This window comes from Drosophila elegans, unplaced genomic scaffold (genome assembly GCF_018152505.1).
Source record: "Drosophila elegans isolate 14027-0461.03 unplaced genomic scaffold, ASM1815250v1 contig_3, whole genome shotgun sequence".
In the NCBI taxonomy this organism is placed as follows: domain Eukaryota; kingdom Metazoa; phylum Arthropoda; class Insecta; order Diptera; family Drosophilidae; genus Drosophila; species Drosophila elegans.
In genome coordinates this window covers 60727-86609 of record NW_024545677.1, presented here as the reverse complement: position 1 = coordinate 86609, position 25883 = coordinate 60727, and the positions used below count along the sequence as shown (strand labels likewise).

Genomic DNA, 25883 nt, shown 5'->3' with positions numbered 1-25883 from the left:
TGTACCAGAATTACAGCAGTAGCGAGAATGACTTGGTCGTGGTTGTTAAACAAGAGTGCGTGAGTTACGACCTCAGCGACTTGGTGCTGAGAGGGCGTGTGAGCAGGACTTGGCCGCCTATTGTTTCTTGAGTCCTGACCAGGCGCGTCTGAGTACAGCATGGCGTGATGCAGCCGTGAGCAGATTCTGCATTAGTTTGATACCTGATGAGCCTTCCAAGGCAGTTGGTGCACAGTGATTTCTCCGATCTCGAGTCACTGGGACGAACCCATGTTCTGAAGTCGAGAGCATCTGAAGATTCTGTGATCCTTTCTGAAGCAAATTGGACAAGCTAGCCCTGTGCGAGGGACTTGTGTAGCACCCTTCCAGGATTATTGTGTCTACTATGATGCGTGGCGGACTCCAAGTGTTGGCAGTGCCGTTTAAGTAAAGTTGAACAAGCGTCCCAAGAGGAAAGGGTTGCAAATTTTAGGGATTCGTTCCAGAATGGCCTTTTGTCTGTTTTCTCCATAACAATGGCAATTAGCTTAGCCTGTGCTAGAGATCGCAGGAAATTAAATTAAAATTAAATAATGCCGACGTTTTGTTGACTAGGCTGCGCAGCTGTGCACTAGTGGACACAGTTGGCAAGTGTCGTAATGTTGTCCAAAACTACGATTGTAGGATTATCGTATCTGATAACTTTCAGGTGTGACCTGAAACGCCTTGACGTTTCCTAGAGCAGCACCTCGGAGACAGTTTATGAGATGGTTAAACTTCTCCATTGGCGAAAGAGAATCCCTCTGGGACACCGCTTGAAAGTCGTGATGAAGTTTTTGTATTCCAAGTACTCGCCAGAACACATCGGGAGAGCAAGCCTGGGTAGCTTGATGGACGAAGTTGGAACATGTCAAGCGTGAGAAGCGTTGAGCTAAGCTGTTCGTCTCCTGCGTCAATGGCCTCGATGTCGGCTTGGACAATTTAGTTTAATTTAATTTGTTTAAAATAGGCCTTCAAAATAGTAAGCCGGCATGTAAGACAGCGTCAGCGCAACTCCGCCTTTTCGGCCTTGGCAGCCGCTGTTTCGATCCTGCGGATATTACAACGCTTTTGCTTTAGCGCTTCCAGGGTGGGGGCTCAATTTTCGAATATCTTGGTTTAATTTGCGAATGGTTTTAACAACTGCAACTTTCGATGAGTGGTTTTCAAAAGTAAGCTGCCAACTTTTGGAGAACAGGGTGTGGTAGCGCTGTTTAAAGCTGCTGCTCACTGAAGAACCAGTTCCGAAATAAGAAGTGAAGTGAAAAAACATAGTATTATTGGCAACTTTGTTGCGTGTATGCGTGTAAAATGCTTTGTGAATGTGATTTCAATGGCACTCCAGTGGAAGCGGGATCCGCCCGATCGACTCGTACCTTCTGATCCGCAACTCGTCAACATTGACCAGGAATCTACGTCGTGTGCTGCTGCAGTTAGCTCTGGCATAATTTTGACGGGCGTTGCACTAAAAAAGCTTATTTTTCTCTTCCGCCTTAATCCTGGTGCTTCTGAGAATGATGTCAAAAACTAGCTAGGAGTAAACTGAATGTTTCTCGAGCGGAACTAACCGTCTTGAAGTTTAAGTTTAAGCAGATACGTGAAAAATCTTCGTTTAAAATTGGACTTCCTGACGAACATTTTAATAAGGCTCTTAATGTTTGTATATGGCCTAAACATGTTATTGTTCACGAGTACGTAAACGTGCTTAATCCTCGGGTCCATGGTCCTCAAATTCCTTCAACCAACGTTCCAATAAACTTAATAATTCTTTTTCCCTACACTACGAGAATGCTCGCAGCTTATTGGGCAAACTTAGTAAACTGCACGTCAATATTCTTCGATGCCAATGTGATTGCTTGTACCGAAATGTGGCTTAATTCCTCTCTGTCTGACTGCGAAATATTAGCTGGAAATTGTGTTATATATAGATGTGACCGCACAATGCATCTTGGCGGTGATGTTCTTATTGCTGTCAAATCCGATCTTGTCTCTGAACGCATTCGGATAATTGGTACGGACAGCATATTAGAGTTTGTTGCAATTCGGATTAAGCTTCATGATTATTTTGTTTTTATATCATACTTGTATATTCCCCCTTGTTCTGATCTTAGCCTCTACTTTCAGCATTTGGCTCAAATACAGAGTGTTAATGGGCCATCAACTGATTCATTTGCTCTCTTATTGATCTTTTATTAGTACAACTTAACTCAGTCTTGAACTACTCCAGAAAAGTTGTAGACCTTATTTTTGTCTCAGAGTTCGCCAATTCATACGTAACTCGAATTAGCCCTCTCTACAATCCTGAAGACGCCTACCATCCTACACTTGAGATTACCTTAGAAGCATCAGCTCTATTTCTAATTGCTCGTTCAAACTTCTTAGTCCACAACTCCGATATTAAAATAGTTATCTAAGCCGTTGCAGAAAAGAATTTCAAGACAACCCCAAGCAGTTCTTCGCATTTCTTAACTCGAAACGAAAATCCATTTCCATCTTGTCTTCACCTTGATACGTAATCTGCCTCTAGTGACTTCGACATTGCGAACTTATTTGCAAAACTTTTCCAGTCCACATACTCGTCTTTTAGATTTGATAACACTTCAACCTACTTATACCATCTTCCTCTTTCCAACTGTATTTTCACGCCACTTTAGTGGGGATGATGTTTGACCAAATCTGCTAACAATCAAGATTTATTTTGCTAACTTTAATGTAATAAATAGATAAATAAATGACGAAAAGAGACTCTGCGATTGGAGTGATAGCTTTAGGCGTAGTCTGCTAAATCCATTGACTTAGCCTTACCTTTGAGGTGTTCCGTAGTTCAGCAAAACGGTTACCAGACTTGAATCGAATCACAATCTACGCTTGTACAGACTGGGATCGATCGGTATGTACAAATAAAAAGAAAACTTAGTCCGCAAAAAGCTAAAGAGCAAATTTGCCTAAACTTACAAAAACTTCAAACAACACCACTAAGGCCACTTCTGCAAACAAATTTGCCAAACTTACAAAAACTTCAAACAACACCACTAAGGCAACTTCTGCAAACAAATTTGCCATACTTGGCGAGCTCGAAAAAGATGACGGTCAACCACCCCATGAAAATAAAAATAGTAATGCAACATCCTATTTACATTAGAGATCAAAATTGTTCAGATCTAATCAATAAACTCAAGCAAAAAATTGGGCAAAACAACTTTTATATTACTATATACATACAGGCCACACCACTACGAATCAACATAACCAGCGGTGCAGTCACCCTATCGGCTGTGTATTGTCCCCCACGATTTAATATTTCAGAGAGTCAATTTTTAGGCTTTTACACTCATTGGGTAACTGTTTTATAGCTGCCGGTGACTATAATGCGAAACACCATTACTGGGGCTCTCGTCTTATTAACCCCAAAGGACGCCAATTATACAACGCTATTATCAAACCCGGTAATAAGCCAGATTTTGTTTCACCAGATACTCCCACATACTGACCAGCAGATCCGAACAAAACACCAGACATTATGGATGTTGATGTAACTAGGAGAGTGCCGTCCAGGCTGATACATGTTGAAACCCTGGCGGAACTGTCATCTGACCACTCGCCTGTTTTACTCTGTCTATCTGAACATCCACAGTTTGTAGAACGACCACAATTTCTGACATCCAATACAACAAACTGGCTAAAGTATAAAAAATATATAAGCTCACACTTTGAAATCGAACCTAAAATCTCCTGTGAAGCTGATATTGAAGACTCACTTAAACATATAACGGATGAAATGTCCTCTGCTGCCAAACACATTACACCCGAACTTTCAGCCTCATCCCCCCAAAAACTACACTTACAACTACACAGATCCAGTCGCTCCTTCAAGAACTTTGCCAAGACTGGCAGGCACACCGTTCCCCAGCCACTAAACAAAGGTTTAAAGAAGCTTGTCGGAAGTTGTCTAAGGTTTTACTAACTGAAAAGAATCAAACTCAACGTGTCTATATAGCGCAACTTTCGCCCACCAGCAACAAATTTCCACTCTGGAGAGCGCACCCAAACATTGAACCACCATCGATCATCAACAGGTGGGTGGGCCCGTAGTGACGAGGAAAAGGCCTACATCTTACTTAAAAAATGTCTTCCAACCTCATCCGCCGACAAACCAATTCACTTTACCAAACATCTCACCAGCGGAGCGCAACTGAGATTGACATTCCCACAAGCAGCCAGACAACTCTATCCACCTTTGCTGATAACACAGCTATAACCAGTCGTTCAAAATGCCCAAAAACAGCAACAGCGTATTTAAACAAGAAAGAAAGCAAACTTCGGCAAGCCGAAGTTCATATACCCTTGCAGCTATTGCAAGAATAAAATATTTTTGAAAACATTAAAATTATGATTTACTTGCGTATATGTTTAAAAACATTGAAGCTATGATGTTTTGCAGCTCAATTATTAGATAGCTATTTTATATATTTTTATTATTTCTATGGGAGCTATATGATATAATCGTCCGATTTTGATGAAATTTTAACCGTTATTCTAAAATATTTAACCATTACTATATGTCGAAGAACTGAAAAAAAATTTTAAAACAGCAAAGTTATATACTGTTTTTTGTGTTTTTTTCCGATTGCTCCTATGGGAGCTATATGCTATAGTCGTCCGATTTTGATGAAATTTAAACCGTAATTCTGAAATATTTAACCATTACTATATGTCAAAGAAACTGACGGACAGACGGACGGACATGGCTAGATCGACTCGCCTAGTGATGCTGATCAAGAATATATACACTTTATAGGGTCGGACATGTCTCCTTCACTGCGTTGCAAACTCTGACTGAAATTATAATACCCTCTGCAAGGGTATAAAAACACCTGAAGGCCGTAGAAAATTGGCTAGCAGATTGGCGCATACAAGTCAACGAACAAAAATGGAAGCATGTTCGTTTACACTCAATCGGGCAACCTGTCCACCACTGGCCCTAAGCAACAAACAAATCCCCCAAGTCGACGAAGTCACATACCTGGGCATCCACTTAGACAGGCGGCTTACCTGGAGAAAGCACGTTGAAGCGAAGAAGATTTCCCTACAACTCAAGGCCAAAAGTTTCCACTGGCTCATCAATTCCCGGGGTGAGCGGGATAATAAATGGATCAAAGCCAACAAACTAGATATATCAATGTGCTCAGAAACCATTCCCATTAACCCTTCATCCCTGCCAGCTAAGAGCCATTTGATAAATTGTTTAAATTGTAAGTGTAAAGTGTAAAAATTTAAAAGTTAATCTCTTAAGCTGTTGGAGATATAAGATCTTAGCTTTTTTTCGTACATACCGTTCATGGGGAGTCCGCTGGGACAGCTTTTCGGTGCTGCGCCATCCCAGGTACGGCTGCCGATACGATTTTCGCAATACCCCGCTGCTGCTGGACACGGACATGAAGCTGCTGTTGATGGGTGCGCCGCGGGCAAAGCTTTCGCGCTGCGAGACACTGGGTGACGTCTGGGTGGAGTTCAGGTGCGAGGTTGACCAGCGCAAGGCACACACTCCAGTCTGGCCGGGCGCCTGGCCGTGACCTGTCGTGGAGCTGCATGTATATGTGCTTTGACCGCCGTGGTGACTGTGCGCTGAGGGACTCATCAGTAAAGGACATCGGTCGAAGCGCTGCGATCCCAAGGAGTTAAGAGAGGTGGTCTTTGCGCTTAGTCCCTGCCAGCGTCCTGAGTCCTGTGTGCGCTTGCGCGAGAAGTTGCCAGGACGGTAGGCGCCGGGAGACTCCCCAGTAGCGGCATTTCTGCTATCTGGAGTCTGTCCGGATCCTTTGTTGTATTGACGGAACCAATCGGGGATATTGAGTCGGTGAAGCGATGTCAGGACACGAAGTTGGTGCTCGCTCAGGGCGCCCGGGTTTTGGTCGTGCGACTTCTGCAGCTCGTTTTCGGGGGCCTGCAAGTATAAGAAAACCATAAACGAAAATAAGTTTCTTCAATAGTTTCATTGAAGAGAAATTGTTAGAATAAACAAGAGAGAACGCTGCAGTCTAGTTTCCCGACTATAAGATACCCGATACTCAACAACAGAATTCAAACATTGTATTTGCCCTAAAACACAATCGAAGTTCAGGTTGCGCCATCTGTTGAACTGCATAGACAACACCGTTTTGAAATAAGCTTGCGCTACTTTGGAAACACTAGAATCTGCATTCCAAGACCCAAATCTCTAGCTTTTATAGTTTCCGAGATCTCTTTGTTACCTTGTTTTAGTCTTGATTTAGGTATAATAACATTTTTTATAATTAACCGCAATTATGCCAGTGAAAAGGAATATAAGTTTTTGATTTCGGACGCGACATTATTTATCGACTCATACAAAAATTTTCTATTGTTTTAATGTTAATAATAAATTAACATATTTCAAAACTTTAAAATACGAAGTGCTGGTGGCTCTTACACTGGCTTACAAAAGATTTGCGTTTTAAAATCGCTATAAAAATACAACGAGTATTAATTTTTCAAATTTTTTTTTATTGGATAGCTTTAACATCGCGGATTATGTATGAAACACCACTTCGTTCATACTGGCTTTACAGTAGCCCATTCGGTCGACTACAGCGTTCATTGTTGTTTTTGTATTCATAGCTGCTATTTGACAGCAATAGAAAATCAAACAAGGATGGAAGGAAACTTCGGCAAGCCGAAGTTTATATACCCTTGCAGCTATAAAAAAAATAAATATTATTTACAACATTTAAAGTTCGGATGGACAGCCGAACACGTCTAGATCGACATTCCGAGTGCTGCTGATCAAGAATATAAATACTTTATAGCGTCGGAGATTTCTCCTTCACTGCTTTGCAAACTTCTGACTGAAAATATAATACCCTCTGAAAAGGTATTTTAGACGAATTTCAATGCAGGTGAGGCGCCGTAAAGCAAAAAGTAAAAAAACTGTTTCATTATGTATTCCAGATTTCGGACTCCAGTCGGATGAACCTTACTCCAGAATCGGACGAGCTAGCGAAATAATTAGTCTTGGTGACATAGGGATCCTCGAATTCCATACACGCCCTTTTAATAAAACCAAGCACACCCATAGCGTTATTAGAGATGGCCGAAATATGATCGGAAAATATTAGTTTTGGGTCGAGAAGGGCGCCAAGAGCAATTCTTCCCAAAAAGCATTCACTTAGGGTGTAAGTCGCGTATTTCGGATTGACACGATTAAAGTAACTACATTAGACTTAGAGCCGACTAAATTTTTAAATTATCGCGGCACCAGTTTTGCATTTGATTTAAATCGGATTGTTGGTCACCGTTGCAGGAAAAATCTTTATACTGCAGAAATAATTTGCGTACATAAACTATTCAAAAACAAGAAAGGAAGCAAACTTCGGCAAACCGAAGTTCATATACCCTTGCAGCTATTGCAAAAACTAAATATTCTTGAAAACATTAAAATTATGATTTACTTGCGTATGTTTCAAAACATTGAAGCTATGATGATTTGCAGCTTAATTATTCGATAGTTCCTATGGCAGCTATACGATTGTTCCTATGGGAGCTATATGCTATAGTCGTCCGATTTTGATGAAATTTAAACCGTAATTTTGAAATATTTAACCATTACTATATCTCGAAGAACTAAAAAAAAAATTAAAAAAAAGTCCATAGTTATAATTTTTTTTTATTTATTTTTATGATTGTTCTTATGGAAGCTATATGCTATAGTCGTCCGATTTTGATGAAATTTAAACCGTAATTCTAAACTATATAACCATTACTATATGTCGAAGAACTAAAAACAAAATTAAAAAACACCAAAGTTATAATTTTTTTTTATTAATTTTTCCGATTGTTCCTGTGGGAGCTTTATGCTATAGTCTTCCGATCCGGCTCGATTCGACTTATATACTACCTGCAATAGAAAGACAACTTTTGGGAAAGATTCATGCAGATAGCTTTAAAACTGAGAGACTTGTTTGCGTAGAAACGGACGGATAGACGGACATGGCTAGATCGACTCGTCTAGTAATGCTGATCAAGAATATATATACTTTATAGGGTCGGAGATGTCTCCTTCACTGCGTTGCAAACTTCTGACTGAAATTATAATACCCTCTGCAAGGGTATAATGATTTTGTAGCTAAGGGGAGGTCGTTAATAAATAAAGTAAAAAGTAGCAGACCGAGATAGCTCCGTTTTGAGGTAACACGGAGAAGTTATACATAAGTGGAATTTTTGAAGACGACCCTTTGAGTCCTGCCCTTAGATAACTTAAGATCCACCTAAGAAAGACTTACAGGTCGAGTTTCCAAAACCAAAATTACAGAGTCAAATGCTTTACTTAATTGGTCTGCTGAGTAACGGGTATTTTATAGTCATACTACAACATTAATTACTTTTCCATAAGCTTGGTCGCCTTTTCTGCTTATATAGCTTTAAAATCGCATTCAATCGATTTGAAAAAGTGGGCGATAAGGCACATGCTTTACTGACTGGCTTACCGTGCATTTAGGGGTGTAATGCAAATGCTTTAAATTCTGGTATACCACTAATTTTTTTTTCTTTAAGACGAAATAAAAGATCACATCAATATAAAAAAATACTTCAACTCAAAGTTATCCCACAATTATATTATCATATATCCTATATATTTTAAATATTCTTATTTACATTTGGTTCAGAATTACGGCCTGTAAGTCTTATTTGTTGATTAAGTAAGTACATAAGTTCAATTATTTATCGTTAAGTCCCACTAAGAACACACTTCACGTGCCGTATCGATGTATCGATAGGAACAAAGTATATATCGCCTCTAACAGGCAAGCACTAACATACCGAAATGGAAATTTGAGCAGACCGGCAGCAGATTTTCTTTGGAGGATTTTGCTACCAAATAAATATTAATTACAGTCCATTTCATTGTAATCTTCGGAAACATTTTGGTCCATCCGATTATGTCCTCGGTCTCGGTGTTTACAAAAACATTTTGGTAAAATCCTCGTGTTCTTAATTCACAACTTGGTGAAAATCGGACATAACCTCTTTGTGTGGCAATGTCTCTGCAATCAGTAAAAAAAACAGCGTGGATTCTGCAAGGCACAAGTCACACGTGCACATGGTCGTGCTTCGGAATTTGTATCAGCCGTAAAAGCCCAACGCTATAGCAGAGAAGAAAAGAGTAGCACTCCACTCGTCCACCCCTATCGCCAACTCGGAGGACCTGCCTGAGCGGTTGGCTACCACGCAAGCACAGCGTTTTAGAGCAGGTTCAAGAAAGCAGGTTCGAGAGTCAGACGCCCAAACGCACTTAAGAATTGAGAAGATCCGGACTCCAACCTTCCGACGCAAATACGAGGACTGGCCTCAATTTTGTGACATGTCCATGGGGTCCGTAGACCGACGCGAAAACCTCACTAGCTGCCAGAAATTCCATTACTTGAAATCATATTTGGATGGTGAAGCACTCAATGTAGTTAAACCTATTGCCGTCATCGAAGAAAATTATGTTGAATACGACAAAAAACCACTTATAACGCGATAATTTATTGCTGGTTTTTTGGCCTTGCCAAATGTCGCAGCGTCTGGAATGTCCGTCCCACGCAAGCTAGCGGACGGAGCGAACGAATCCATTCGAGGATTACACGCGCTTGGTGATCAGTGAGATCATGGCTAAAACACATATTGTTCCATAAATTGTATATGGAAAAACGCCAATCTTGGGACGAACGGCCAGCGAACGGCTAGCGAAATGAATATAGAAGCATTTTTGGATTTCTTGTTCTCCATATGCGATGCTCTAGAATCTTGTCAGATTACAACCAAAACAAATGGGAAACGTATCGCCAGCGTACACGTCGCCAGCGTTGCCTCGAACTCGTCAGGAAGTGCTTGTGTTCTCTGCACACAGTCGCAATCAGAAATAACGTGCACTCAATTTTTATCGTTGGGCTTACTCGATCGCCGATCATTCATAAAGCAAAACAAGTTGTGCTTTAATTGTCTAAGTTAACATCACACTTTGGTAGATCAAAACTCGCACCGGAGAGCAGCTCTACAAGGACTGAAGGTTCGACAACTGGGATTTCAAATTTTTCGGTAGAGACTGCATTTGTTGCTCGTTCGCAGACCATGATGCCTACCATACTAGCTCAGGTGGTGTACAATTGTGGACGCCAGACGTTTTGCCGAATTCTGCTGGATTAGGGATCAACTATTGCTTTCATTCAACGCATCGGCGCACCTTTTATTCAGGCACGTATTTCGGTGATTGGGCCGCTGGCGTAACTCTGCAATCCTAAGTCTCAACAGATGTCCAGGAGATATGAGTATGAGTTCCTTAACCACGTCAGTTCCCGCCGAAGAGTTACGCACAAGAAATTGGGAAGCTCTACAAGGGCTTACATTAGCCGATTCCACCTTCGCCACCCCGGGAGATATAGATGTTAGAGTTTGTTTACAGGCCAACGAAAATTGATAAGTTAACCTAATACACCTGCACTAAACACAATTTTTGGTTGGGTAATTGTAGACTCGGGACCCTTATGTAATGAACCACCAAAGCCAGCGCCAGCTAATCATGCTCTAATCGATTTGGATGATATGGTGAGGAGGTTCATGGAGATTGATCCTGAGCGACACTTATCCGCAGCAGACGTTAAGTCGATTCGTACCTTTGGAATCCGGAATAAGAAGGGCAATTATTTGCCTTTATGGAAGATTATATACAGCGCAGGCATATGGGAGCACTCGAAGAATCTTGCAAAAAAATCCATGTTGTTTCCTAGCCCACCATCAAAGCTGAAAGTAAAACCACCAAATTTCGTGTTGTATTTGACAAATGGTATCTCAACGATCGCTTATACATCGGATAATTTGGCGAGATGATGAAAAAAAAAATAGTTCAACACTACCGGTTATTAACCATTTTTGGCAGTAAGGGTCCTTAAACAATTGGCAGAGGGCCACCTGCATCAATATCCACGAGCAGCTTCATCTTTATTAACGGATGCATATGTCGACGACATATCAACAGGAGCGGATACAGAGGAAGGCCTCATCGAAGGCTGCTAGCGGAGGCTAAGTATAACCTACGCAAAGGAGTTCCAGTTGTAAAACTTAAATGAATTCTATTCCCCCGGTGGACTGCGCTTACCAGCCAGCAACAAAGCAGTCAAAACATGACAAAATATTGGGGCTGCTCTGAAAATATTATGGGATGAGCCTTTGAATGATCATATTGCCAGAAGGTAGATAATCTTAGCGAGCTGCTAGCATTGTCTCAGTGTCGAATCCCTCGATACATTGCCAGACCTTCGGAAACAATTGATCTGCACGGACTCGCGGACGCCTCTTCACAAGCAGTTGGAGCCGTTGTGTACAGTAGGGTAACAACGGTCGCCGGAACATGGATCACACTAGTCGGTGGCAAGACTCGGGATTGGAACTCACCGCTGCCTAAGTAAGTTACTAAGTAAATTGTTAGCTCTTATAAAATCGTCTTTGTCGATTCCAGTTACAGCTTTTTTTTGTTGGTCGGACTCTGATATCGTTCTTCACTGGCTGTCAGCTCCACCTCGACGATGGAACACGTTCGTATGTAATAGAATCGTCGAAATCTTAACAGAGTATTTCAGAAGCTGCTGGAATCATGTACGCGCGGAAGACCACCCGGTCGATTGCGCCTCCCGAGGGTTGCCTCCATCAACACTGTTTGACCACGACCTTTTTTGGAAGAGGGTCCAAGCTGAGTCGGAGTTACATTGCCCGACCGGCACCAAAAAAAAAAAAAAATATGCAGCTGCACCCACCTGTACTTTGCGATGAAAAACCTTATAAGGAACTAAACCTTACTCTGAAAGCTAATTCACATCCGGATATTATCGACAGTTTAATTCATAAACTTTCGTCTTGGAATCAACTACTGCGGGTTGTCAGCTATGTTTTTCGATTTATACAACGCGTACTCCACAAAGGTACAGCCAGGCGTACTAATAGCTTAACATTCCATATTGAACCTCACAGCGCATACCTAACCGTAAAGAACTTGCAATACGCCCGAGAGAGGCTATTCAGGCACATACAACCTACGGCTTTTCCACAAGAATACGACGCAGCCGGGAAATAGCAAAGACTGCCCAGAAAATCAAAATTGCTGAAATTGACGCCGTTTTTGGATGCTTTCGGACTACTACGCATCGGCTGACGTTTTGACCGATCGGTGTTGTCATTCAACGCAAAACATCCGAGTATAGTCGCCAAGGTATCACCGCTGGCCTGGATGATTGTGCGTTACGTTCACAAGGCTAATTTGGCTCCCTGGAGTAGACGCCACTTTTCATCACGTTCGTCAGCAATACTGGGAGTATGTTCGCAAGCTAGTTTTGGTGTTTGCTATTTTAACTTTCTTAATATAATTTTCGATACTATTAAAAGAAATGGTCCTTTGAAAGTTAGAAGTCCATATAGACTGCCATTGAACACAAGTGGCCTGAAAACCTGCGTAATAAGTTTTACAAACGGTTTAATGCAACTAATAGCTCTCTTGTCTGACGATACATGCAGCACAAGTGGGAGTTTGAGTTCATAAATATGCAAGCACCATTCATTTCTAGTTAAGCCATACATTTCACCTAGTCAGCATCGGTTTATTTCTGGTAGGTTAACTACCCCAAATTTAGCCGTTTTTAGCAGCTATTATATCGTCCATTAACGTCATTATCAGGTGGATGCTTTCTACTTGGACTTTGCAAAGGCATTCGACTTAACTTGTCATGCAAATGATTTCACTCCCAGTTATTTAAATGGATTAAATTATATCTGGATCGGCTCACTTTTGATAAGTGGGCTAGAAGCATTTGCGTTAACTTGATGTTAACATTGATGGTAATCTTTCTTGCAAATTCGTAGCAAACTCAGGCCATCCTCGAGGCAATACCCTCGGCCCTCTTCTTTTAATAATATATATTAATATTTATTGAAGCCTTAAAAATAATAGAACTTCTTCTATATGCTGATGACATCAACATCTTTAGGTATATTTGCTCTGTTGCTGACACCAGTCTGTGAGGTGAAATAGTTTGAATTTTGACACTATACAATTGTGACCGATAGACCTTTTATTCAGAAACATATATTCCTAAAAGCTACAAGCTATAGTGAGCAGCGATAGGAGTATATGCATGCATTGGCATATTTGCCTTATGTTTGTATATACCACAAGACGGCTTGCTGTAAGTGTTAGTTGGTGTGAGGGCCAGTCGTCTCCGCCGGAATGCGTGGTCAGCATATTAGAGCCGGCTCGTTGGCCGGACACTTGAGAAGGCTTGTGTTAATTTGTTTGTGCATATACAATCGATATGTTTATGTAATTAAAGTAGAAATAAAACAATATACTCCGCTCGCTACACCTCCCCCATTAAAATGATGGCGTATATTTATGAAGTCATTCTAAGACAGTTGTAAAATTAACAGAACTTCAAAACATTAAATGGAATGAAGTAATATGAAATGATATGATCATGTTTTGAATTGTTTTTAGGTATTTATGTGGGCTTTATTTTTATTTAAAATTTTCCTTTGTTTTTTTTTATACTCTTGCAGACGGTATTATAATTTAAGTCAGAAGTTTGCAACGCAGTGACCGACTCTTGATCAACATCACTAGGAGAGTCGATCTAGCCATGTCGGTCTGTCCGTCTGTCCGTCCGTCTGTCCGTCCGTCCGTCCGTCCGTCCGTCCGTTTCTACGCAAACTAGTCTCTTAGTTTTAAAGCTATCTGCATGAAACCCTCCCAAAAGTTGTCTTTCTATTACAGGTAGTCGGAACAAGCCGGATCGGGCGACTATAGCATATAGCTCCCATAAAAGCAATCGGAAAAAAAAGTAAAAAAAAAATTATAACTTGCTGTTTTTTAATTTTTTGCTTAGTTCTTCGAGATAAAGTAATGGTTAAATATTTCCGAATTACGGTTTATATTTCATAAAAATGGGAAGACTATAGCATATAGCTCCCATAGGAAAAAATCGGAAAAAATAAGTAAAAGAAAATTATAACTTTGGTGTTTTTATACCCTTGCAGAGGGTATTATAATTTCAGTCAGAAGTTTGCAACGCAGTGAAGGAGACATCTACGACCCTATAAAGTATATATATTCTTGATCAGCATCACTAGGATTAATAATTCAAAATTACGTTCTTAAATTTATTCATACCGAAAAACGATATAATTTGGCTGCCATAGGAAGAGCGATTAATTGAGCTTCAATTTTAAACATATACGCATATAATGAAAAATTTAGATGTTTTAAAGATGATTAAATTTTTGCAATAGCCGCAAATAATTTATCGACCTTTTGCCGTCTTATTTGAGCAGATGCCATCCCGTTCAATTATCTAGCCTTATGGACCGCAGAAAAATTCAGGCTTGCTGGCAAACCAAATTGCTCAATGTTGCTCTCTAAAATAGACTTTTGTGTACCATGCAGACTTTTACGTTCCGATGAACCTTTATTATCAACCTTGAACAAACCAAATTTTTCTTTAGTTGAACGTTAAATACTAAGTTTTAAAATTTAATCAGCTGTAGCCAGTAAACATTGTTTTGGTGAATAAATTATTAAAAATTAAATACAAACTATGTATGTGATAGGTTCCGTTAGAATGGAGTGAGCTTAAGCCCCCAAAAGTCAAATAGCTTAGTGATACACAAGAAAAATATTGATAATTTTAACTTTCAGAATCTTCAAAAAGGAGATGCAGAGCTAGAATATGTTGAGAAAGCTAACTATTTAGATATCTATTCTAACAAATAAATAGTGCTTCCGGAAAAAAATAAGGGTTATTTCGACAACTACATGCAACCCAATATTTTATATCATACCTAAAACTTTTAATTTATCTTTTACTTACGTATATGTTTAAAAACATTGAAGACATGATGATTTGCAGCTTAATTATTCGATAGTTTCTATGGCAGCTGTATGATATCGTTTTCCAATTTTAATAAAATTAAAAGCGTAATTCTAAACTGTCAATTTATTATTATTATTATTATTATTAGTATCGGGGTGTTTAGTGTACCGCGACCTGTAAGATCTATTGTACCCCCATTCAGAGCCTACCGCTCATATATCAACCCACTTCCTCGAATAAAGTCGAGGAGTTTTAGTGGGTTGATTCTTCCTAGGAGCTCAGGTGTAAGAGTTTTGGTTCCTAAGATTTTACATCTTATACTTGCTAACGCCGGACGATGATGTGTTTAGAGGTTTCGTCCTCTTTGTCGCAGAATCTGCAAGTTCTACTGCTGGTTATTCCCATCTTACCTAAGTGACTTTTCAGTCTACAGTGCCCGGTTAGTAATCCGGTAACGATCCTAAGTGAAATTTTCCCTAGTTGAATAAGTTCCTTGAACCTCTTCTTATTGTAGTTATTTATTTGAGTTTTGGCTTGCCTTAGGCTTGGGGTATTCCTCCAGTGTTCTTGCCTCATGGCGCCTTCCTCTTTCCTAAGGTATTCTTTTATAGTGTGCCTCCCTATGCCATAGTAGGGCTCTGATCTCTAGTTTTGCCATTTTATCGGCAAGTTCATTTCCGGATATATCCTTATGTCCCGGAATGTCAATTTATTAATAAGTCAAAAAGAATTTAAAAAAAAATTACAAAATAGAAAAGTTACATTCAAAAACAATTTTTGATATATTTTTTGTTGATTAAATGGGAGCTATATGATATTTTCGTCCGATTTTGGTAAAATTTAAGCCGTAATTCTGAAATATTTAACCATTACTATATGTCGAAGAATTTAAAAAAATTAAAAAACAGCAAAGTTATAATTTATTTTTATTATTTTTCCGATTGTTCCTATGGGAGCTATATGCTATAGTCGTCCGATCCGATTCGTTCCGACTTATCTAATACCTTCAAAAGAAAGAAAACTTTTGGGAAAGTTTCATGCAGATAACATTAAAACTGAGAGACTAGCTTGCTTAGAAACGGACGGACAGACGGACGTACAGACGGACAGGGCTAGATCGACTCTCCTAGTGATGATACTGATCAAGAATATATATACTTTATGGGGTCGGAAATGTCTCCTTCACTGCGTTGCAAACTTATGACTGAAATTTAATACCCTCTGCAATGGTATAAACATAGTAAGCATTGGGCCAAGACTTGCAAGTTCGCGTATGGAACTCGTTGCCTCATTCCCTAAAAAGCATTACTACCCGCAGCAATTCTATATTAAGCATTAGGCAGCACTTTAACACACTCTTAATAAACTTAATTAAACTACAAAACAGAACAAAATAAACTAAATAATGAATAGAAAATAAATAAGTAAATAAAATTAGTTATCAAATGAATAAGACGTTTCCAGGTTAAAAATCGTAATGTAACTAATTAAAATAATATTGTATGTACTTGAAGCGCTAGGCTAGTAACAATCCAATTAAATATCAACAGGCTCTTGTATCTGAACAATCCGTTCGTGAGTGAATTAGAGTGCCTCGCACTAATCAAAGGGATTCAGGAATTCCGATCACTCTTCGTTATTGTGGTAAATAAAACAAAAATATCTTTCCGGCAGGTTTGCTAGATGGGCTATTCGTTTTTAGAGATTTTATTTCCAAATGAGACACAGTTTATTTTGTTCAGTGTGTCGTTTAACGAAAAGTTCGAACATCGTGCTGAGACCATAAATGGGTAAACCAATTACGTCTGAGAAATCTTTTTAAAATGTAGACCCTACCCTACCCTACATTCAAAGGAGGGATATATAGGACTTTTAGTTGTGGTAGATCACCTTACCACTGAAGAAGTGGTTATCAGACTGAAGTAAAAATATAAGTGACCAGAAATTGTAGTAGCTAACTGGCGAAGGGCAAGATGCGTCCCAATGTTTTTGCTGTCATAATATCGTTTATTCCAATTCAACACCAAGCAGAGTAGTCATACATAAAAAGTGTTCAATAAAAGTGCAGTGAAAAATTAAAGTAAATCACAGTCAATCAGCCAACTTTCCTTTGCAGCAAAATAGCTAGGTTTTTTTGTTCATAGTAGAAGGTGAATATTAGCGTTGAGCCGCTGTAATTAAAGTCACTTGAATTGCAACGTTTTACCTGTTTGAACGGATGCGCTACAGCTGCGTGGCAGGTATATTCTTGCTAACCCGCGTCAGATTCGTCGAGCAGCGCTTCAAGTTCCTGGCGCCCCTAACCTTATTTCACGCACATGTCGCCGTTCCCCAGGCTAGTTCCAAGTAGCGGTACACCAGCGTGTGAACCTTTACCGGACCAATTAAACTTTTATTGCCGAATCCACGTTTGCCCAAACGAGTTCCTGGCGAGACACATTGACCAGAAAAAGACACCACATCAACAAGTTAAGGCAAGCGAAAAAGGAGTCCACGCCCACCATTTAAACACAAAACCACCCCGCTGTACACGTTTTCCCTTTCTTGCATTCAGATTGTTTTGTTTGATTGAGTTGAATACATATTCATAACAAAATTTAACTGGTACGACAAAATATGCAACGGGAACTGCAGCAGTATGGATAGTAAGCCGTTTTCAAAGAGAATACTCAGCTGTCGCTTTTGTTAAAGCGATCACGGCGGCGTAAAAATATGTAGACAGAAAATCAAGTTTTTTTAGCCAAAAAACCCTTGTAAGCGGCCACTGTGAAACCAGCGTGCGTATTTCACGTGAGTTTTTCAACACGTCTCACTTGATATGCCGTATAGACCATTACAGTTCTACTGACCTTCCAGCCGTAAGTTTAAGTTTAAGCAGTTAGTATGACGAGAGTCAGAAATCATTAAATTCTTGTAATACCAAATAAAGTTTGTAACAATCGGTACACTCTAGAAGTTGCTAGCTCTCGTAAACATTGTAATGCGTATTCTAGGATCGCGGAATATAAGTCTATACTATGTTGTCTTTGGAAACCATTTCCGTGGAGGAAAACAAATAAAATGTATAACGAACATTATTATGGATAACTAATTAACTATTAAGGGTCGTCGCGCAGAAGCAATCAAATCTGACCACCAATATACAAGTATGTAACCGAGTCACCAAGGTAAGGAGAGTAAAGACAAAAAGGGCAACATCTCGAATACCTCCTGCTCGCTCCAGAGGTACGCAGTCCACCTAGTAGTAGTTGTTTCCGTTTCCTCTGACTCACATTTGCTACAGTCAGTAGGTTTCCGAAAAGTGCACTTAAATTTATGTTGCAGTGTAACTTAAAAGGATGAAGAAAGAACCCATACCGCACCCGGCGAGCTTAAGTCAGAAGAAAGGGCACGAATCCCCTATGCACGAGTAGGTAAAATTGATTCCAAATCTCAATAATACATACGCTACACAATCGCGCCCAGCGTGGGCACAGAGGTCGGTTCCAGAGGCCAAAATAAAAAAATCAATGTCAAAATTTTGATTTTAAGTGTACTAATTCTTATTTAGACCAATTAGCTATTTGAAATTATTCATCTTTTTGTTTTGTTCTATCTGTCCTCTTCAAGAATAGCATCGAAAGAGAGAGCAGGATAGTTACTGGGTATTTCAGCGTAAGCAACGTGCAAGGTAAGCTTAACATAACAAATTTTTTAAGCTTATTAAAAACATGTTTTAGTGCATTGAAAGTGCTTAATATTTTAAATAAAGGTATTAACTTCTATTATAGTATGTTTTGTGTTTTGTGTAAATCAATATTGTATTTAGTATATAATTGTGAGCTTTCTTGGTTTGTCTTTTCTGTGTTTGGTTAGAGTTTTAGTTGTGATGGCATTCATTGGCACAAACAAATCTTTTTGTATAACATTCTTAAGCATTTAAAGAGTATAAGAATGTATAATTCATGTGCCGAAAGTTGCCGAACGGCTTGCAATTTTACGAAAAGGTAACCTAACATCAATTTTTAAAAAAAGACGCGCTTCTGCTGTTTGTTGTATATAGTTTGTTGCCGTTTGTTGGTTTGAATTATCGTTTGTTGCTATTTTGTGCTATGTTTTGTGTTTTTTTTTTTTTAAGTAATAGCTTTTTATATTCTTGGGGTGCCAATTTTCACGATTGCGTTCTATTCTGTCTCGTAACAATTAAAGCTATATATAGTTGTTCGATTTCAATAATATTAAAACCGAAACTCAAGAATATTAAACTATTACTAAATCTTAAAGAACTTAACAAAAAATTTAAAAATCAAAAAAATTAGAATTTTTTTTTCATTTTTTCCCCGATTGTTCCTATGAAAGCTATAACTATAGCTGGTACAATCTGGCCAATTCTTGTCCTACATATTTATAAAATTTTTCTAGATTTTTGATACAAGTTTCAAAGCGATAGCCCCTCTAGAAGTATTTATGGCCGCGGCTCCCATACAAGACAACCAACATTCTTCTGTTTAATTCTTCTTTCCATTCCATAGATGCTTTTGCAATTCTGTTAATTTTAAGCGGATCAATCGACCACGATTAAAACCGGTAAATCAACAGGAAAGTCATCCTCGAAAGAGTAAACTGATTTTAGGCGTTATTTACTATTTTATTTTGAAATTGATCAGTACTGTAGTCGCTATTCTAAACACATTTTTATTATTTTTTTGTACTTTTTTTTTTTTTAATATAAAATTAACATAGATTTAAATTGGCGTTAAAAATAAGTTAAGTTAGATAGAGTCTGTGGTAAAGAGTGCGGTTAATTTGTATGTTTGGGCGCATTTTATTGATTTACAAAAAAAAATTGGCTCACTAGAACCGTGAAAAATCATCAATTCCATGATTTGCACATTGTCGTTTATGAGGCCGATGTTCCTTTCATTAATTATCTTGCTTAATAATGTACGTTACTAAATGAATAACTTCCTCGATTTTGTTCGTATTAAAATTTAAAATTTTTGCATTCTTCAGTAACTTTAAATATTATCACTTTCACTATAAAAAACACAAAGCTCCAAGAACATATCACGATTAAATGACACTGGGAAACATTGTTATGTTTGTGGAGAAATAATTGTTTATCACGCAAAACTTTTAGGAACTTCTTGCGGCCACAATTTTCACCGAGCGTGCCTAAACATTAGAGCTAGGTCAAGCTATTTCTGATGGTCTTTGAATAGATTCCGATATAAGTAAAAATGCAGGCAGAATAGCCCCTCTATCTGGAAAAGATCAACAAACCCTGCAGCAATTTCTTAATTTGTCAGGTAACGGGCAGACTCCTGGCAATGGACCTAATCACAATTTTTAGATATTCGTCCGGATCGTGTTAGTCAGATATTGGCCAACTGGAAGCTCAGATTTAATAGAAAGTCAGGTATGTCTATAGAAGATTTCATTTATCGCGTCGAAGCTTTAACTAAGCAAACCTTTGGTGGAAATGTTGAAATAACTGCCCAATACGCTAGTAACCTTTTTTAGGGGATTGCCAGTGAGTGGTTTTTTGATGACTTTTATGGGGCCATAGCTGCTTTAGCCGATAGACTTTCAGAGCCGATGAGCGAGTCAACTTAAGTTGAGACACTGCGAGCAAACCTTTTAGCTGATATTCAGCATGAAATTCTATATGAACCAGCACAATTGCATAGTATTTATATATCTGGATGATTTATTGATTTTATCCGACTCATTTGAACGCCATTTTGAAGTCCTATTAATAGTCGCTTCCTTATTATTTGCGCAAATCTCACTATCAACGACGAAATAAGCATGTTATTGGAAATGGTACAATTAACACTGATCCTGACACAGTATTGGCGCTAAGATATTTTCAGATACCCCGATCAGAAAACAGGTTCGTGGGTTCCTTGGCATGACGGGGTGGTATCACAAGCTTATTAGGAATTATTCTTCTAAGGAATTTACTCTTAAATCTAAGAGGAAGTAGCTTAGCAGGCTTTCGAATCTTTAAAGGCTCAAATGTGTTCAGCACCCGAGCTACATAGCACGAATTTAGCTTTGGCTTTCTGATTGCAATGCGACGCCAGTCATACAGGTATCAAAAGCGGTGTTAATGAAGATTAATATTAAGGGATATTAAGTGCCAATTGCTTTCATGTCAGGAAAACTTAACCACCAGCTAGCACAGAACAAAATGCATCACTACTGCCAGATATAAAGCTTTCCGAAAAGTGATTATATTAGCGTACAGAGCACGGTAGCACTTTATTAGCGGTAAAAAAGTAAAAGAGTCCATGGAAACTTTGGATCCCAACCGGATTACTCAACAGAGTTTTGCAGAGAGCACATGATCCACCGGATTCGCCTTTGCGCGGTACTGGTAAAATCATTAAGTATCTCAAACGCTTTTTGTTTTGCCCAGGAATGGTAAAACAAATCCGAAATTTCGTGTTTAACTGTTCAGGGTGTCTCTCAAACACCAATGGGTAAACTAATGACGTCTGAGAAGTCTTTTCAAAATTTAGACCCTACCCGCGTTTCAAGAAGGGACACATAGGAATTTAAATTGTGGTAGATAACCTTACCACTGAAGAAGTGGTTATCAGACTGAAGTAAAAATATAAGCGACCAAAAGTTGTAGTAACTAACTGACCAGCGAAGGCAAAGATGCGTCCCACTGTATTCGAAAGAGGCCGGAAAGCAAACGAACGGCTCATTCTCTCGCTCTCGCATTCCATTCCTGTTTTGCACATTAAAACGCGGTGTGTGGCTAGAGTTCAAGACAGAATATAAATATCATTTAACTGTTGCGTGTGGTGAATTTCAGTCTGTGACACGGTAATATATGTATGTTAACACAGTTAAGGAGTAGAGTTTAGTTGCAAAATCAGCAACAACGTCTTTAGGGGCCGTGCCTGGTTCTTAGCGATGCACGGTATGGTGAGTTATGTTGATTTTGCTAGTGTCAGCACTTTGCTGCACGAGCGGTCGGCTTTCCGGCCGCTCATAGCTTACGTAAAGTCATATATGTTTTCAGTTTTAATTTTGACATAGCTTACGTAAAGTCATATATGTTTTCAGTTTTAATTTTGACATTCAATAAAGAGCATTGGCTTGAATATAAAACTCCGGCATTGGCCGTCAACATTTACTCTATAATTGAAATTGGTTATCGAGCCTTAAGGGCCGTTAGCAACGGAGTTAGTTACTCCCAACGTAATCTTCATAAGAAGAGAGAAAAGAGCCAGTGGCAACCAATCGGCTCATCCATAAAAGCAGCCAGCTACGGTGGCAATTGCGTCATCACCCCTTCCCCCAGACCAGCCACGGTGGCAATTGAATCGCAACTCCTCATCCTCACGGACAGCGGCGAGGGACAGCGCGTGGCTGCACAACTAAAGCATGTGTATGTATGTATGTGGCAAAGTCAGCAGTAAGTGTGGCTGCCGCCAGATTATCGTTCATTTCAATTCAACACCAAGCAGAGTAGTCATACATAAAAAGTGTTCAGTAAAAGTGCAGTGAAAAAATAAAAGTAAGTCGAAGCTTAGTGGCCATCTTTCCTTCGCAACAATATACCTAGGTTTTCTAGTACCTATTAAAAGGTAAATGTAAGCGTTGATCCGCCCTAAGGAAAGTCACTTAATTTGTTCCGTTTTCCACAAGGTGGCGAAGGCCTTGGTGTGACTTCGCATACTGCGCGTTACCAGTCAGCGTCACAGCTAGTGTTTATTTGCAATTGAACCAAGGAGGAGAATTGTGATCCATTCCCTGGGTTCATATTGGCCAAAAAGAGATGGAACTATGGTTTTTCACACATACATGCAGGCATTGCAAGAATTTAAAAATTATTTTAAAAAACCTTTTCTCAATGCTAGCATGTTTACAAAATTTTTTGTTGAATTCATATTTTAAATTTTTGTAGTCTATTTTTTTAAGAAAGGTTTTTGGTGATTTCGCTTATGAGTCGCCGCATCAATACAGCCTCCTTGCAAGCTGCTGATAGCACCGCGTACTCCGCCACGGTACTACTTAGGGAGAAACTCCATTTCGGAACGCCAAGAAATCGGTCCTCCAGCCAGGAAATATTTATACAGTCTGTCATCGGCCCAATCCGCGCCTGCGTATCCCAGAAAGGGTTGACCACACTGCATGCGAGATACCTTAACACATGCTTGATTCCAGCCATATGTTCGGTATGTGAGTCCTGAGATCGCTGTGTCAGTTCGAAAAAGAATGCCAAGAACGCCAACAGCAGATTGATAAATTGTTGGATCAATATTCTTGCAAAGGTCATTTGTGCAAATCAACTGGAACCCTGCATCCAAAGGTGTAGCTGTCTGCCTGCAATTCTCAATGCCAAGAGCTTGTAACATATTCTTATGTACTGCGAATTGGCAAAGAAATTGCTTCTAGCTCTCCTTTACGCTCGATCTCCATTGCCAAGAAGAGCTTTAGTCCTGGTCCCTGGTCTACATTTTCGCAGTGGTCTCAGCACGATGTTCGAACTTTTCGTTGAACGACACACTGAACAGTTAAACACGAAATTTCGGATTTGTTTTACCATTCCTGGCCAAAACAGTACCGCGATGAGCCGAATCATGTGCTCTCTGCAAAACTCTGTTAACTAATCCGGTTGGGATTCCACGCGATGGACTCTTTAACTTCATTCCCGCCAGTATTCAGTAGAACTAAATTCTTCGAATTTTAGATTTATAAACGGTTCTGTAACACTAACCAGTTCTTCAATACAAACCTTATCTCATCTGGACAAAGTATCAGCTACGGTATTTTTTAAACCTTTCCTGTGTTTCATTTGGAAAGAAAATCTTTACAAACGAATATCTATCAAGCCTACCGGGTTCTTCCGAAGCAAATTGGTGAGCGGTACGCTAACGCTGGCGATGATTTCAATAAAACGTCTTTACCAACTTGAAAGTAATAAAACTCTACGAAGCTGTTTCGTTGTAGAAGGAATGGGAAAGTGTTTAAGAGCACAGACTTTAGGATCCGTTCGATGTTCCCGAAAAAAAAAAACCGAATCGAAGTCATCGAATAAAACGAGTAAGTCGTCCAAGTATACGAAAATTCTAGTACGCAAAAGTGGTGGAACGACTCGATCGGCGCTGCGTCTGCCCAGCATTGCAGAGGTCGTAAGGAATCAATTTAATTTATTTTATTGTTACTATCATAGCGCTATCATGTCAAAGATTTTCTTTGCGTTTTCAGTAACATGGTCAGCCTTAACAAATATTATTGAATGTTATCTGTATCTTACATCGACTGCGTGCGGCGTCACCTCTTCCATATATCTCAATCCCATAGAAGATAGTAGGCGCAACTAAAGCTTTAGCCAACAACATTCGAATACCAGTTGTTATAAAATATTGGGTTGCAAGTAATTGTCGCAATAACCCATATGTTTTCCCGAAAGAAGCACTTATATGATCATTTCGCGACACAGTATTGTTTAAATAGATACCCAAATTGTTAGCTTTCTAAATATATTCTAGCTCTGCATCTCCTATTTGAAGCTTCTGAATGCTACTATCCATTCAATCCATTCCTTGTAGCCCAGTTATCAACACTCAACATATAACAAGAGAGAAAATATAGTCGAGTTTTCCGACTATTGGATACCCGATACTCACCAACAAAATTCAAACTAAGTATTTCCCCTACAAAACAATCTAAGTCTGGGTGGCGCCATTTGTAGAACTGCATAGACAACACTAGAAGCTAAATGCGTGGAGCCATTTCTTTTGTCTATCTGCTGAAGCGATTTCCGACAAGTAGCGGCCGAACAGTAGTTTAGCAGCGGCAGAGCGGCGGCAGAGGAATTCAAAGCCACATAACTACTAAAATATGTGTAGGTTTGCTCAGTGCGGTCAAGTTCAATGTTATATAAGGTTATGCTTTAAAGGTGTCGGTACAGAAATATGATAAAGCAATAATTTTTTGTGATCGTTAACACAAAAATACAAAAGTAAGAAAAACGGGTGTAAATGCGTAACAACTAAATACATATGTACGCACACAGTTATATAAGGAGTTACTCGGGCAATGTTACAAAAACAAACACTAGTAGCCTTGGCAAAGTATGCACAAGAGAATGCAATTACAATAACAATGCATGAAAATGGATAAGAAAAATTACAATAAAATTATTAAAACTCTAAAAGTGAGTACAGATTTATATGAAAAGCTTAGTTCAAAACACACATAATGCAGTTAGGTTTAGCTTGCTTAAAATAAAAACACCAGTACATTCAGAAATTAATCAAAACTTGACAAAATCACACATAAATCAGGGTAGGCGAGAAATCTTTGTTAGGAGGAATCTTAAAGGGCTTTAGACTTTATATAAGGTGAGATGCCCCAGACCTGCGCGCCGTAACAGCTTTTGCCAGCTTTACAAGCCTTTTATGAAAATCAAAACTTTCGACTTCTCGGTGTTCACTTGCCGTCATAACTTTGCTGTTGCTCAATTATTTTTGTTAGTTCCTATCGGAAAGTTTTAAGCAGATAGCTTTAAAACTGAGAGACTACATAGTTTACATACATACAAAAAAATAATCGTAAAGCTCAATTTGATAACGACTGTTTTATTTGATATTTACAAGAGCTTTTTTTTAAACCATTGAAAAATGTAAATTTAATGTTGAAATGGTATTTGTTCAATTTCTCTCTCTTTTAAAGTTCTCTCAAGTCGAAAAAGAGAGAATCTTTTTTGAAATATAAGGTTACTTATGTATAAGTGACTATTATGCATTATTTTTTCCGGCCGGCATAGACACTGACAGACTATAAATGCTTAATGTTTCAAGTTTAAATTCGACTTTTAGTTAATCATCAAAACGAGAAAACAGGACCTTATTCCATTTTACTTTAAATATTCTTTCCAGAAGTTTAGCCAAAAGCTAAAGTGTCAGCAGAAACCGGATATACAAATGTACGATTCAATAATATTTTTAA

At 39.0% G+C, this 25883-nt stretch overlaps 1 protein-coding gene and 1 long non-coding RNA gene across 2 annotated transcripts in view; one reads left to right on the top strand and one right to left on the bottom strand.

Moving 5' to 3' along the window:
* The window catches only part of LOC108146931, a 176524-nt gene that overhangs the window by 99941 nt on the left and 50700 nt on the right, over positions 1–25883 (bottom strand). The window contains 1 exon segment of the mRNA XM_041708590.1: positions 5352–5962. Within this exon segment, the coding sequence (XP_041564524.1) occupies positions 5352–5962 (611 nt within the window).
* Positions 8860–13500, top strand: LOC108146941. The gene is made up of 3 exons (XR_001774501.2): positions 8860–10084; positions 10144–11476; positions 11531–13500. It is a non-coding gene; the product is annotated as an uncharacterized LOC108146941 (long non-coding RNA).